Genomic DNA, 17,040 nt, shown 5'->3' with positions numbered 1-17,040 from the left:
GTATTAGAGGATTTATGTTGCAGGACATAATGCTCTCATTTTCAGAATGTTTAAGTGTTTTTTTCCATGTAGTTGTTTGTAAACTGTGGAATCTTAAATATTTTGAAGAGATTTTTGCTTTAAATTATGATATTCAGAATCTCCACCATCTGATTAGGAAGTTAAGCTAAATACTGTATCATTTTTAAAAATTGAAATTCAAAATGTGAAATAAAGACTTAGAAGATTCTTTAATATGTAATTGTTAATTTTAAAGGTATGCAATTTTCCAAAATCGATGATTAATACAGTATTCTGCTAGTGCTATGCATTTTCTGGTATAATTGTTTCTCTGTTTATTTCTGTAATCATACAGTCTATGAATATAAGTTACCTGACGCTCATGGAATTGAAACTATAAATGTTTGATTAAAAATATGTCATTTTCTCCAGAAAATAGCTTTGGTTGTTTAAAATTGCAGCAGATGATGTAAATTGAAACTTAAGAATTTAGCATTGTTTGATTTAAAAGAAATATTATAGATTCATGCTTGACAGTTGCAGATGAAATCGTCTTCTACATTAGCAACTTCAGAATACTTTGGTATTATCACAAGATCCATGGAAAATTAAACCGCCATTAATATTTATATTTACCTTTAAATTAATTTATCTTTGAATCATTTATACTGTATGTATAATTTATCATACTACAATACATAGCAGTTTTCAATGGGAAAAATTTTAGATTCTTCAAGTATGCTAAATCTACAATTACGAAAGAGATAGAAGTTTTCATTTTTAGTTCTGAAAAATGACAACCATGATATTGATTGCACATGTTTTGGATATTGATTGCACATGTTTTAAATTATTCAGTAAGATTCTGGAAATATTTAAATTCATTTCCTTTAGGTTCATTTAAATTAAGCCTGATAATAACCTTGCAAATATGCAAAACAATATTTTAACCTTTCTAGTCTAGTTTGTTCTAAGGAAAAATTTGCCCTTGATCTGGTGACTGAAACGAAAGGTTTATACTCAATTTCCGCATAATTGTTGGCGACCTTTAATCCAGGTTAATAGTTGTTGATAAGATATGCTCCACTCGAAATATTTACTACAGATACGAAATTTTATCAAGACTTGTTTATTGTTTAAGCCAACAAAGCAGGAAACTAACCAAGACTCGAGTCTAAGTTTCAACGAAATGTCGTGGAATTTTCTAGGAGGGGGGGGGGCAAAAATTTAACCTGGTTTATGGACTATCAGAGAATCGGGAGTAATCTTCCACTTTTTATTATTATTATTATTATTTTTTAGAAACTATACTATTTACGAAACGTAATTACTATGCGTTTGCTTCTGCATATCAAATTATTTCTGTTATTATTTGCAACCCTATCTTTTCATATATATTATTCTAAAATACGATTATTTTTTTTTATAAATATTACAAATAAAGTTACAAGGAAAATTCAACATTAAATTTTTTTCAAAATGTTTAAATATATAATTTTTGCCATATTCTCTGCCCAAGTAAGTATTTCATTTGAAAATTTTAACATTTAAGTTAATTACTTTATGCACTTTAGAGTACTTTTAATATGCGAAAAGCTATGTAACTGTGTTCATTTTGGCTAGTAAATTTCACGATGCTTAATGTTTTGATTTTAGAATAGAAATATATATAATGCACATGAACTTTTATTCTTCCCTTTTGAAAAAAATCAGGTTCATCTTGTTTTCTGTAAATGGTCTGATATTCTGAAGTTAAGAAGTAGGACGCTCACTTAAAGGAACATGTTTCTTAAATTTCTGGGGAAAGTATTATTTCCATATACAAGATGAAATCAAAGATAAAATTGTTTATTTCGCATCTCTGAACCGTAAAATGTCGATGACCTAGAATTCCGGATTTCTCATTGAATTTCTTGGAAAGAAACTCCTTTTATTTATTTTCCTTCTGGAACTTTTCCGGCGGTCAGACAAAAGTTACCTTGCTCTCATTCCATTCCACATTTAGTGCATTTAACCGATACTGTAATTATAATACTTTATACTAAGTCTAGCTCTTTTGAAAACTTAAACTAGTTTTTCATCTTTTTAATGTCTGACCTCAAATGTTGCAAAGAAAATTAGAATCGTATGAAAGAATTATTTCTTTTTAGTGAAATATACTTTTTCAGTAATATAAAATTTTGATGTTTGTTTATATATATATATATATATATATATACATTAAAATCGCTGTTATGATGGCATTTTTATAATTCAGATTTCAACTCTATTTCATTTCACATTATGTTAAAAGGTGAAAGAACCTTTTCAATTTTGCGTTTCTTATTTTAAACTAATAAATTATTCTGAACTAATAACTGGATGTAATTCTGAAAGTATTGTATGTTGTCCTGGCATTGTGTTTCTAATTATTAATAGTACCCATTCTAATCACGACCCAATATTAATTTATAAATTAGTAAATACTTTTAACAGGATACATGCTTTAAATAGTGTAAAGAATTATTGATTTTTACTCTCTTTAGAATGTTTGATTTTATGCTGTATTCTTATTTTATGCTGTTTGATCTTATAACTGCACAACTAAATCCAAATTTATATACAGTTAATTATTTATATACATTTATATATAGTTACTCTCTCCCTCAGTTATATTCTTTTAAAATTTTTGCCTCGTTAACATTTCAAACGAAAATTCCATTCTTCTGCGACTGTCCGAAACTAACCCAATTATGGAATTTTGAATTTTCATTATTTTAAATAAGATCTGCCTATCCATTGTTTCAATGAATAAGCAGAGAATGGGAGAAAGATCCTATTCAACGAATAGCACTTGTTCGACACAGCCGGTTGACTGGTTAAAAAAAAAAAAAAAAATGTTATTCAAAGTCTCATAATTCGGTCAGTTTTAAACACAGAAGAATGGATTTTTTTAAAATATATATATATATATATATATATATATATATATATATATATATATATATATATATATATATATATATATATATATATATATATATTTAAAATGTTAGAGATTCAAAAATATTTCACTAAATATGACTAATAGGAGGAGAGGGGAGAGACCTGTATAAAAATTTGGATTATGATTTTTCACTTGTACATTTATAATTTAAAAAATATATATAAAGTAGAATTATTTAGATTATTGAAAGCATTTATTGGCTATGGGATCACGATTAGAGACCCTGTATTACAAGAGCTGTTAAATTTTGAATTTATTCGATTAATTTCTTTAGTATTTATATATTTAACACTAGTTTATCACCCCCCCCCCTCTTTCGAACTTCACGGGGAAAATAACTTACTTAAAGCTTTTAGATTTTTGTTCTGTCTCTTGCACTGGCGTTTATTCACTCATTGAGACAATTACATATCAGATTTCAAACCACCTAATTTCGAAGATATATGTAGTATATCTATATCTTCTGATAGGGCTCTGTTTGACTCTGTTTAGGAAATAAGCATCAGTTCTAGGAAATTGGCTTTGTTCCTGCACTACGTATTTGTGTTAGATGATCTTGATACAGAAGGAGGAAAAAATAAATAAGCATTGGAAAAATAATCGAAAGTCAATACACGAATTTGTTATCTTAGGCCGCGGATTATGTCTTAAGTACTTCTGTAAACTATGCGCGGAATAAATGTAATATAATAGAATGCTAAATATTATAAATCTTATGTACACGCGCATAATATCTGTTATTAGTTGTGTATCATTCTATCGTGCTTTAGTTATTTGAAAGAAAATTTGTTTTTATTCGTAGGTCAAATTAACCCATGTTGATAGAGATATGTGTATAAGAAATGTTTTTAAACCTTATGTTAAACCAAAATTAATTTTAACATTTGATGCCTCCTGAAGTTGAACTCAGTTTTTAACAATACCGTAGAATTCCTTAAACTTTAGAGACTGTATAAAAAAAAAGGGGGGGGGGATTGCAATGCTTTTGTCAGATTCTCCAAAATAAACGAAAATAATTCTGAAGCACTTTCAAATAAAATATTTGATTAAAATTTGTGATGATGCATTGCAAAAAGCTGGTAGAGAGTCAGTTCATTTTAATGGCTGTTTTAGTCGTTTGATTGTATTCAGTGTTCAATATTCAGTTCATTAGAAATCAAAAAGTTCATCAGGAAAAAAAAAGAAAAAAAAAAAAAAGACGAATTTATTTAGTTCAATTATTGTATTTTTTACTAAATAAGGCTTCCTTTGTTTATTTCATGGCATTAAATATTAAATTCTTTCAAGAAAAGGGAATGAAAATTTTTTATTTGGAAAATGGTCGTAAATGTCAAAATCTTTGCTTTGACGTAAAATAATACTTTAACATCATGACGTTATTCCTTCAGGATATTTTCCTTCCCAATTTTGGTGTCTATCGATCATAAAAATTGAATTTGTGGTCAATTCCAAGGTTTAGAAATTTAACGTGAATCTGAAATATTATGTTCCTTCTACCTGCCGTGTTTTTCAGTTATTTTAAAATTAATTGCTTGCTTATCATTCTAATTTTATCTTGATTATTTACTATTCATAGATTTTTTTTGTACTAACCAAATGTAAAATCCTGTGTGTAAATTTTGTATCTGCTATCTAATATGTGATTAATAATCGTAAAATATTTCGCCCTTTGTATATACTTCTACCATATCAAAAGATTCCACAATATTTAAGACTTACGTCTTTCAGCATTTCTCCTTTTAAGTAGTTTTGGAGTCAGGGATGAATACATTCTAACATTTTAGATGTGTGTGTATGTGTGTGCAGGGGAGGGGTCATTATCAAGTACATAGTTTTGGGTTCGAAAATTTTCTGAAGAAACTTGTGGGGCCGTTAAAAAATCGTGATATGCCGTATGACTTTATTTTAAATGCAGAATTATAGATGATATTCTCAAACTTTAGCTAATTAATTTCTTGGGAAATAAAAAGGAAATATTAAGAATTACTAAAACTACCGTTACCGTTATTACAAAAACTACCAAACAATTACTTAAAACTACCGTGATTGTCAAGCTTTAACATTCAATTTACACCGTTTTGACTATATAATATTTTATATATAACAATGCAAAGTTATCAGGGATGAATACATTATGGCACACAAACGTTCTCTTGAGACGTTGAACAGAACACTCAAAGATATATAAAAACAACAACAACAACAAATTATTCGGCGGCACTCTATTACTCTTTTCAGGTGATTTCAGACAAACACTTCCCGTCATTTCACATTCACCGTATGCTGTTGAAATCAACGCTTGCTTGAAAACATCGCCACTGTAGCGTAATGTTGTAAAAGTTCAGCTAAAGATAAACATGTGCGTCCAAATGCTACAAGATCCATCGGCTGACACATTCTCGGACCAATTGTTAGATATCGGCGATGGAAAAGTTGCTGTCTATGAAAATACTGGATACATAAAATTGTCCATTAATTCCTGCACTATCGTTGATTCGCAAAATGCTCTCATTGACCACATATTTCCCGATGTACGCACACAATACATAAATCATGCGTGGCTGGTAGAAAGAGCCATTTTGGCAGCAAAAAATGTGGATATCGACGATTTAAACTTCAAGATACAGCAGTCGTTGCCAGGTGACTTGGTATCATACAAATCGATCGATACATTTTGCGATGCTAACGAAGCTGTAAATTATTCAACAGAGTATTTGAACTCACTGGATTTGCTAGGCATGCCACCACACCTTCTACGACTGAAAGTAGGATCGCCGGTTATTTTACTTCAGAATTTGAACCCAGCACGGCTGTGCAATGGCACGCCATTGGTCATTGAAAAATTGATGAAACACGTTATCAAAGCCACCATTTTGAATGGCAAATTTCGAGCCGAAATTGTTTTGCTGCTACGAATTCCATTGATTCTCACAGACGTGCCAATTGAATTCAAGCGCGTTCAATTTTCTATTAGATTGGCATTCACAATGACAATAAGTCGCAAGGCCAAACGATGTCTGTTTGCGGCTTAGATTTGGGCATACCATGTTTCTCACACGGACAATTATACGTGGCATGTTCTCGCCTGGGCAAACCATCGAGCTTATTTGTGTTGGCTAAAGACGGTCTGACAAAAAATATCGTATACTCAATTGCTCTTCGAAATGAATATTGATTTTCTTTATTTCATTTTTATACTTAAAAAATACATTACTTTTTTCTCTTCACGTTTAACTTTTAAGAGATCAAACAATGTACATGTTCGTTACGTTAATGAAATATGTTGTATTGAGAAAATGAATGGTTGGTGGTTTTTTTTGTTTTTTTCGGCGGTCATCGTTTACAGCGCTCCATTCCTCTTTCTGTCATAGATCCTATTCCTACACACTTACAATAAATTCGTTATTTTTTAATTAACAACCGAAATATTCACTAGAAATAATTTATATGGCAGAACAACGTTTGCCAGGTCAGCTAGTATATAGTATATAATATCATTCATATACAGTCCGATCAACTGCTCTAAGGCGATCAACTTTATGGCAGCATTTCTTTCAGATTACAAAATATTGTCTATGGATTTTTGAGAGGGCTTCGAGACAATCGTTCCCCTGTCCAGAATGCTGATGATCTTTCGTTCGTGAAGCAATATCTTTTTAATTTTTTTTAATAAGCTCCTAACGCAGAGCGGCCTATATATGACACTTGAACCATTACATTTATTTAGTAGCTTAAACTTCCTAGTTCACTGTTACTAGCATCAAAACAAAGCAATCGCGCCTTTCATAATTCTATACTGGTGTGAAATTGAGCTTGCATTTGAAGTATCGCAAGATTGAACTGATGCTTGACATATGATATATCGAATATTGTGTAAACCTTGTTTCCCAGCAAGCCTTTTGTAATTCTGGAAGGTATTGTATTTGGGATAGTCTCAGAGTAGGAATGCAGTTTACAAACGATTTTAACGTGGGTTAACATTTCAAAAGGGAAAAACGCTGAGAAGTATCTATAAAAAAAATAATTCATAACAGCATTCCTAAAAATTACTAGGTTTATTGATGGATGCAACACATCCGAATTTCTAAGATATTGCGTTGCCTTTTGAAATTGGTATATTCATATAGAAAGAGAAATAATTATAACCATCGAAAAAATTCGACTCCGTTTTCCAGACCTACTCTAGTAAAAAAAAAAAAAAAAAAAAAAAAAAAAAACGCATTTTTTTTTTTTTTTTTTTTTAAAATCAGTAAACACGATATTCAAAAAAATAACGAGCTAGATATCCAATTTGGTATATGGCTTTTTTACCAAATTTGTAATTTTCTATTAAATATTGGACTTTCAAATTTAGAAAATCCTTGTCTATTAACGGTTTTTAATAAGCTGTTTTTTACTTTTTGTTTCCAGTTCTGTATTACGTGATCCGATCTCATCAGTTTGAAAAACCCGATTTGTAATTTTACTTAAATGATAAAACTGACCTAAATTATCTATTCAGACTTGTCCTGTTAATCGAGAAAATAGGAAATTTGACTCGGTCTATTTGGATTTCTATTTAAGTGAACAATAAAATCATGCAATTTTTTTGGTACAAATTATTATCTCTAGTAATGATAATAATGAAAGAGCTTTACAGGACAAATCCACAGCTACCAAATGTGGCAAATATAGACTTTGGAAAATTGGAATGTGCATCTGGAAGAGACTTTTCTTTTTGAATTCTTCATTAGAATTTTAATTAATAATTAAGCGAAATTTTCCTGTCTTTCTTCGATATCCTCTGAAAATATTATCATACGAAAAAGAATTTTAAACCACGGTTTAAAAAAACTTTCTTCTTAATGATACAATTTAATAACCTTGCGAATTTTTGCTGAATTTTGACAATTTTTTAAAAATATTGTATGAATTCCTTACAATAGATTATTGTTTCCTTGAATTTCAAACCATTTTCATTATTTCATCAACTAACTGATTGCATCATTTTCTTCTATTGTTGAAATTTGAAGGAAGATTTTGCTTAACATCTGTGTACTTTACAAGACGATTATCTATCTATACTTATAATAAAGCTCAATGTGTGTGTGTGTGTGTTGGCGCTCTACAGGCCAGGTCATTTGACATACAGCTCTCAAATTTGGTACATGTATACCTTAGAGGTCGGGAATGTGCACCTGGGGTCCCTTTTTTTGAAATTTTAATTAGAATTTTAATTATTAATTAAAAACTAACTTTCCCGCCAAAAAAAATCTTCGATTTTCCCCACCGCTAACTTTTCCGCCAAAAAAATCTTCGATTTTCCCCACCGCTAACTTTTCCGCCAAAAAAAATCTTCGATTTTCCCCACCGCCAAATGAGTAAGGCTTTAGTTTGTTTTTTTCTCCCAACAGTAATGAGTCTAGGGTTAACATTTTTCGGCGGATTATTTCAAACGATTCTGTTTATTTTCTTAATGTTTTATGCATTTAAAATAAAACATTGTTAATTAATCCATGTTTCAGATTCATTCTGAAGTACTTTTGAATTAAAATAATACAGAATAAAGGAAATTAAAAATGTCTAATCTGCATAGCGTTACCCCAACTGGCGTAGAAAAATCCACGCTTTGCGTTACCGTAAGTGGCGAAGAAAATTCACGCATGCGCATTCTGATTGTTGCCATGACAACCGTTATCAACGGATGATTTAAATTATTTTTAGGTTAGTTGCATGCTTTTGTAAGTAAATTGTATTTATGTTAGTTATATATTTTTTAAATATGCTTATAGTTTTAAATACATTGTTTTTTAAGTAGTTTTTTTAACCTGTTTTCAATAATTCAAATTATTTTTAGGTTAGTTGCATGCTTTTGTAATTAAATTGTATTTATGTTAGTAATTGTAGTTAGTTAATTGTATTAGTTATGTTGTTAATTGTATTTATTGTAGTTAGTTATTGTATTTATGTTAGTTTTTTTTGTATATGCTTATAGTTTTAAGTACATCGCTTTTCAAGTAGTTTTTTTTAAACCTGTTTTAGACCGATTATTTTAAACGATTCATTTTATTTTCTTAGTGTTTGATGCATTTAAAATTAAACATTGTTAATTAATAGATCTGTTCATGATGAATCTGAGAAAATTTTGTTGACAAATTCTTGAGATATTACATAAATTAAGAAAGATATTCTTTAGTGCCCATAAAGTTTAAACGCTGAGTGACTCTATTATCAGTAATCATATTATTAAAAAAATGCTTTGTTTCAGTAAAAAATATTATTACATTAACTGCAGATTAATCATTTACACTTTAATTTAAAGCATAATTTCTACGAGGGGTAACAGGAAATGAGAGAGATACATAGCACGTTATGACTGAAGGCCTTTATAATATTATGAGTGAGTTATATGACTATCAAAATTTGAAGTTTTAAAATATTTTGCTGACGAATCTATTAAAGTTGGAATTGCGTAAAATATTTAATGGTACGACCGGAGTTTAACTCCCTGCTTGGCAAAAGTTTTAAAAATCGCCAACAACGGCCTTGCGAAATGTTCAAAAGCAAAGGAGCAGATGTTCAATCATAGTACATAATAAAGATTGCCAGCTTTGGCGCGTTATCGCAACTTGGCGAAGAAGGGGGTAAACTCCGGCTCAAGCTATTTAATTATTAAAATTTAAACGAACATTAAGATTGGCGAACCGGCTGGTCGCCAAAGGCGGCTAGTTAATAATAATAATAAAATAAAGCGAAGTTACAGTACCACGGAATTTGTAAGAGAGATAAACTTTACATTTACACTTTTAATTGCTCCATGATGTGATGGAATATATGTAAGACATTCAGAGTAATAACGCATCTTTAATGCCAAACAATTTCATGGTATCATGGATAAAAGTTGCATTTAAACAATTTAACTGAAATTGAAGATAACCAGCATCTCTGCCGAATCAGCTGATCGCCAAAGACGACTAGTTTGTGAATAAAAGATTCAAATCTGGTATAAAGAGACAATTTCAGAATATTTTATAACTAAACATTTTAAATTATTACTGATCATTTATTTTCTTAATTAATGATATCTGTTCGTTATTCATTGGCATTTAAATCATTATTCAATTCATTCATTATCGTTCATTTATATTTATTAGCATCTATGCCCCATCATACTCTTAATGACCAAATATAGTGGATATGCATTAAAAAAAAGAACAATAGTTGTTGGTGATAAATGACATCATTGACTAGGAAATTATTTAAAGGATTCATTTTCATATTATAATTGAAATATATTTTGAATATTACTTAAAGGAAATAGCACTATTATTTCACATGTCTGCTTTGAGTTGCTAACTTCTTTGGCCATAATTTTATCTATTATTTTATAAACAGATTGAGTTCCAATGCTATAAATTTTCTCAGCGTGATAAATAGTTACTGATAATTTTTATGCATAAAAGATTAAAACAAAACAAAACAAACGATGAAAATTGAATAGAAATTTTTGATAATGAAATTCTGCTGACAGTCGAATTAATTTGAAGTGGAGTAATCTAAGAACATTAGATATCAAAGTTATTTAAATTTACTACTGCAAAAGAATCAGAGTGGGATTTTTTTGAAAAGAAAATATTTATCTGATCGTTGAAAGTGAAAATTCATTCTGGGTCTCATTTTGAAATCAATACTATTGTATGGAATAATGTCTTATGGAAATTTCTCGAATTAAATGCAATATGCATCTGATGCAAGCTTTAGGAATTAGTGTATTTTAAACTGGTCAGTCGCATAGTGTATTTTAGACTGGTCAGTCGCACATCCTTAGGTAGTCTGGGTATTTACTCTTTCATTCCAATTCATGTCTAATCACTTATTCTTTTTCTGGATTTCCTGAAATTACGGATGCGGAAATCGCAAATTGGACGTCAGACATTCCGAGTCAGGCTCGCGCATTTTGAAAAATGGATTAATAAGAAAAGAAATAACTATTCAGATCCTTCTCTATCTGTTTCAATTCGGAGCAGATTTTTATGACTATCGTCTATTCATCTCAGTATGGAAATCCAGTTATTTAAATACTATTTAAATAGCAAAATTCGTTAAATAGTGATAAGGTTATTGATAATTTTTTCACTGTGTTGATGTTTGTACATTAGGAATATTGATATTAATTTTATAGTCGAATTTGTATTTTATTATAAACTGCAAAAATAACAAAAAAAAAAAAAAAAAAAAAAAAAATATTGTCCTTGAAATACACGATTTCAAAGCACAAAGAAATAATCTGCCGAATTTTTTTTTTTATTCCAAAGAAAGAAAAAAAGGAATAAATTATTTGTTGTAACATAAATTAATAAACCTATATTCCATAATAAAGCGCATTTAACTATTATAACGTTTATTTACTTATTTGCGAATTTAGTTACAGCATAAGCAATTGGGTCACACTTTAAGACAATTAAATATTTTATTATGAATAATTTCAAGGTTATGAACTTAAATTATCTCATTGAAAACAAACAAAAAAAAAAAACAACAACAAAAAAAAGATTAAAAATTGCTGTACATTTTGCTTCTATCTTAACCTCCAAAAATTGTTTAAATACTACGAGTTAAGCAACATTGTTTTTATAAATATCTTTGTGAAATGAGCATACGCAATGGCTTTTTTTTCAAAAATGTTTAAATAATAAATATTTTATTATTCCTGGAATAAGTTTCTTAAATATTTTCTGCTATTTTCTCTTCCCCCCTTCCTTCCTCCCCCCTTTTTTACAATTAGATGTTTTTCATTTCTAGTCTTTTAATTGATCCCACTGTGCACAATAAACAATGTATTAACTAACACTACCGAATCAGTTTTAATTTAATACAATCACAGTTTATTGGTTTATTGCTTTTTATCTAAGTAAAACATTTTTAATATTGAGATACTTACATTTTAATGATAAATACCTTTGAAATGTGCCTTTGCCATCCAATAGCTTGAGCTCTGCGCTGTTAAAAATTACAAAATCAGGGGAAAAAAAAATGTGGTAAGAATTGTAAGTTATTAATTTTGGTTTCCAGGATATCTATCCTCGATTCTGGAATATATCGACAGAAACTTTATGACTTTTCGTTTTGAGATCCTTCCAAGAGATGTAAAAATCCCTATTCTGATGCATAAAAAATAATTTGAAAAGATTTATGATAATAAAATTTGCTTAATGCCTGCTCGATTGCTTGGCGATCCTTATACAAAATCATGATTTTTCTAAATATAATTCTTAGGAATAATTTTTCGTCATGGGACACCTGAGTTCCTACTTTAAAATTGTCTTAGCATTAGACGAAAATGAAAACATATTAGACACACTGCATGACATTGCTTGCCCACTGCAATTTAGTATACGATTTTAATCTAAATTATATCAGAATAAATTTTTTGTTAATTTTAATCAACTATTCAACTCTGGCGTTGATGCTCTCACCTTCTGTGTTTCATTCGATTCGAATCGTCAGTTCGCTTTAAAATTCTTTTAAAGATATATAATATAAAAATTCGTGAAACTGAATTTCATTGGCCTGTTATTATTTTTTTTTTCAGAAATAATGATAGCAATTTAATATTTACTTTGCTGATTTTTCATACGTCACGGGTCTTGCAGGGTCAAGTATTTGCGTCTGATGCAATGACCAGCTGGAGTGAAATTCGAAAACTTTCTCTCGTTTTAAGTCTGTGCAAACTCGCGAGCTGTCGCGCTATCTGATGAAACCAAACAATCATAAAAATGCGGCACCTGCGTCATTATTCTGCAGTGTAAACAAGTGACTTTCATGTCACAGCTGGCGTGTTTGTGAACTTTGGATTTCGGGGCCCGTGTTGGGAGAAATCGGCCAATTCACACTGTTAAAAGTACAACCCTGTTCGATAACAGCTTTCTCTGTTGAAGATTATGTTATCCCAATTTTTTTTTATATTTTCCTCTACTAAAATTACCTAATATGTTTGTCTTTCTTTTCGATAAGTGAATGCTGATACAAAACAAAAAAAAAGTTACTCAGAATTTACTGTCAGAAGCGTTTGAGTGACCATCATATTATCTCGAAGATAGCTAGTAATTTTATTAATAATTAAAATGCTAGTAATTCGCGGAATTCTTTAAACGTAAGACAATTAAGGAAATCACATTTAGTAAATTAAAAAGAAATCTTTGTTTTGTGGTCTGTTTCTATTCTTTTTAAAATTCAAACACTTGGACACATTAATTCTAAACTTTTGCATTAGTTATTTACTGTATTGTTGCTTATAATGTAGACTATATTCTTTGACATCTTATAAACCGAAGCACTGATGCCTTTCCAAATTCAATTTTTTTGTTTCAGTATTAAGAATAATATCATTCCATATCTCCGGATTGAAAATCAACCGTAGAAATATTTTTGTAAAAAGTCTATTGATATCGTATACCAATTATTTTAAGTTTTAAATTATAGTATAGAAATTTCAATTTAGCATTAAGCATGGTTTAGTAATTCATGTGCGGTATCTTATTTTTATCAGAATCTCACATTATGTCCTTAAAGCCTATCAATTTCTTGTTGCGGTGGGTAAAGTCAAGTTTTATTTCAAGTTAAAATAGCTGTCGCTTGGTGCTATTTGTCTGATCTGTCATATAGTTGCAAACCTTATTGTATTGCTTGATACTACCAGAGACGGAATGAATAGTTTGTGGAGACTTCTCCACTGTAAAGAATTCGTGGATTTGCGAAACTGGTGTTCTATTTCCTGTTCATTTTATGATGAAAGATGGATTGACACTAGTTCCTGGTCAGATCTTTTCATAACTATTTATAAACTTTTTAGGTCGTGATAAAATTCTGAAACATGCCATGAGTAAGCGAGCAGTTGCTTGCAGAATTTGTCTTTTAGATGTAAATCGTTGTCATAAAGATGGTTGGTTCGGTTTTCCGCATTGCAAAACTTAAAAGTTCTCACTTTACAAATAACTAGTCGGTTGTTTCCTCGCAATACGTGCATTTTGGACTCCCATAATGTTTCCGAAACTAGAAATTTCCATTCTATTCCAATTCTTTGCATTTACTTAAAACAGTATTTAGATTGCATATCATTCGAATAGTGTGCATGAATGTGAATTTCGCTTTTGGTAACTACAATTTATTTTAAGTTTTTTTTTTTCATGTTCTGTTCATCATTTATTAGGTTAATATTCAGAACAGAATATTAGCCTAATAAATGGTGTAGCTGTATTATAAATGTTCAGAGTCGTTGTCTTGGTTATAATTTGTTTTGTTTCATTTTTTATTTATTATTTAAAACATAATTAATAAAAACTTTTTGGAATAGATCTTATCAAAAATTGTGATTTGAAAATTTCATTTGTGCACTTTAAAAATTAAAATTTGTTGACCCTTTTTCTTAGGAGAAATTATTTAAATTTTTTTCTCTTGTAATTCAACCAGTTATTTTCATTTTGCAAGTTTTCTTGAGAATAATATATTATTTCATTTTAAAATTAAATATTTCAAAAGTGTTTTTATAAAACTTTTCTGCATGAGCATGAAAAATTTTTCAGATTAAGTTTGTGTTGTCAGTCAAACCTCTCCATTATCAGTTCTCTTTACTTATTTTAATTTTTTAAAATTTTGAGTCAGTTGTAAAGAAACAAGTTTGACATGCTATCTAAATTTTCTTTTCCCTGTACATTTATTGACATTAAAATTTCTGTGATATTTATAGTTTTTTTAAGCATTTTAAAAATAATACTTTTAGTTATAATTCTTCATTTTGAAATCGTAATCCAGCTATAAAAGACTTAGGATGCCTTGAAATCTTGTTGTTGTGATTAGTTTCTTGATATAAGTGACAGCTTTATGGAAAGACTGATGTCCTTGATATGAGCAAATTATCTAATATTCTAAAAGAGAGAGAGAGAGAGAGAGATTATTTTTAAATCTGATGTATGTGGATAATGTAATTATGGATATATATATATTTAAATACATGAATAAACAATTGATTAGATATGCTATATGTAGTATAATTTATGAAGTAATTGTGGCTCAATAATTGCCTTTAGGTTCTTTCTTTATGGCAAATTATACCTTCTTCACTTTTTATTAGTGATAAAATTAGAATATAATTTCTTTTATTATAATATAAAAATTTATTATAAAAAGGCTTTTCCCCCTCACTATTGAAAAATTAAGTAATTTAACAAGAAACTTGTTAACAATTAAAATAAAGGTTATGGATTATTAAAAAAATGTTGTTATTCACTGAACAGTCTTGAAATTAATATTCTCTGCTTTTCAGCTTTTTGAAAAATTGCATTTAATTTTCTAAAAGAACCAATGCAATAGTTTAAAAAAAATGTAGAATGTTTATAATATTTCATTTAATAAATATGAATTACAATTTAAAATACAGATCACTCTAGTTATACTGTATTAATTCTTTTTCTTTCTTATTTTTAAATCTCTTACAATTAAGTTAATCCCAAGATAAAGGTGAGTTATATTTAGTACTCATATCAAACTCTAAGGCTATTCAGGACTGAAGTAATAGGCAAGGCCCCTGTTGCAATGCCAGCTGGGAAATGGAGGGGGAGACCTTACTATAAAAAGATTTGTTTAAAAAATTTAAAAATTAATCATAATAATAATTGCATTGGGCAATTAACTCCTTTTTAACCTAGATATCGTTTCTTTGCTGTTAATTTTCTTACCACAGCAGAAATCTTATTGATAGTTATTCCTTTTATTATTGAAAGTAATTGCTTGCATTATGAAATATATTTGATATAAGAAATAATGAAAATTGACCTTTCTAAATCAGAAAATGTGCTGTTTTATATTCAGATCAAGGATATAATAGATTTTGCATCCAGATATTTGAGTGTTTTCAGATCTTTGGTAAATTTTTTTTTGATGCTTAAAGTAATAGATTGAAGCTTAGTAAAGAAAAGAAGGGGAGAGAAGTTCCCTCACTCCTGGAAATTTAGCTAAATATTGTCTTACAGGTTACATACATAGGTCTTTTTTTCTGTTTCATTGTTTTATATCTAACTGGAAATTGAACCAAATCTTTTAGTGCTCTTTACTCTATGAAAGTAGGGAAGGGATTTTGATATATACTGCAGCAACTAAAAGTTCTTATTATTCGAACTCTAAGTAAGAACCAATTCCCAAAAATTTGAGGCATCTAGAGTGTTTTATTCTCAAAAGGATATTTTCACCAGGAGAGGGAAATTATGTGTATCTATGTAAAATGCTGTTCATCTTAGTGGTCAGATTCTTACTTTTTTCCAAGGTATAATAAAGACAATATTGGCTGAGTAATAGTCCCATTGCTGCTTATGAAATGCACCTATATAAGGAGCAGTCATGAGCTGTTGATAATGGGAGCTAATTTGTCCAGATCAAAGTATCTATGCTATTAATTTTGGTTATTTGGACATTCAACTGATAAATAGCTTAAGTCTACTGTGTAGTAATTTCATTATGAATTGTCCATGAAAGGTTAATGATACACTTGCCTAAATTCCTTTAGTGATAAACTAAGAATACTTAATGGTAATGACATTTAACTACATGGGTTACCGCATAGCCGAGTAGTTATTAATTGATGTATAGTAATGACAATGATACTCAATTTAACAGAATCAGTATTTTGTTAATATTGAATATTATAATTTATTTATATTATTACATGCTGTTGACATCTTATAAGAAATAATTATGTTATGAAATTTTTATCCAAATTTATGTTACACGAGTTTAAACGTTACTGCAGTATGCAACTATTGGGATAAATTTTTTATGTATTCAATTTCTTTTCTTTCTTTTTTTGTTTTGTTTTTGAGGTTTGACTGTACCTATCATTTTCTTGTGATTGACCTCTAATCTCATGTGCTATCCTTTATTAGTGTGTTACCTATGTATGTGTCCTCTTTCTCCTTTTCCTCTTAATACTTTCCATGTACAGTGGGGGTGCTGAAGTCAAATGATCACAATGCTTGGGGGTAGGACTGAATCTGCTCCTTCCACTTCTGTGCATTGCCTAGAGT

The 17,040-nt window shown here is 29.3% G+C and overlaps 1 protein-coding gene across 2 annotated transcripts in view; it reads left to right on the top strand.

Moving 5' to 3' along the window:
* The window catches only part of LOC129964295 (phosphoenolpyruvate carboxykinase [GTP], mitochondrial-like), a 45,876-nt gene that overhangs the window by 12,382 nt on the left and 16,454 nt on the right, over positions 1–17,040 (top strand). The window contains exon 1 of one of the 2 annotated variants that reach the window (XM_056079067.1): positions 16,971–17,038. The exons of the other annotated variant lie outside the window; for it this stretch is intronic. Within the exon in view, the coding sequence (XP_055935042.1) occupies positions 16,977–17,038 (62 nt within the window). The 5' untranslated portion in view covers positions 16,971–16,976. Of the gene's footprint in view, positions 1–16,970; positions 17,039–17,040 lie in introns of those variants that run through there. 2 annotated transcript variants of the gene reach the window in all.

The sequence above is a fragment of the Argiope bruennichi genome, chromosome 3 (assembly GCF_947563725.1).
Source record: "Argiope bruennichi chromosome 3, qqArgBrue1.1, whole genome shotgun sequence".
NCBI classification, from domain to species: Eukaryota; Metazoa; Arthropoda; class Arachnida; order Araneae; family Araneidae; genus Argiope; species Argiope bruennichi.
This window is presented reverse-complemented; position numbering and strand designations above follow the sequence as displayed.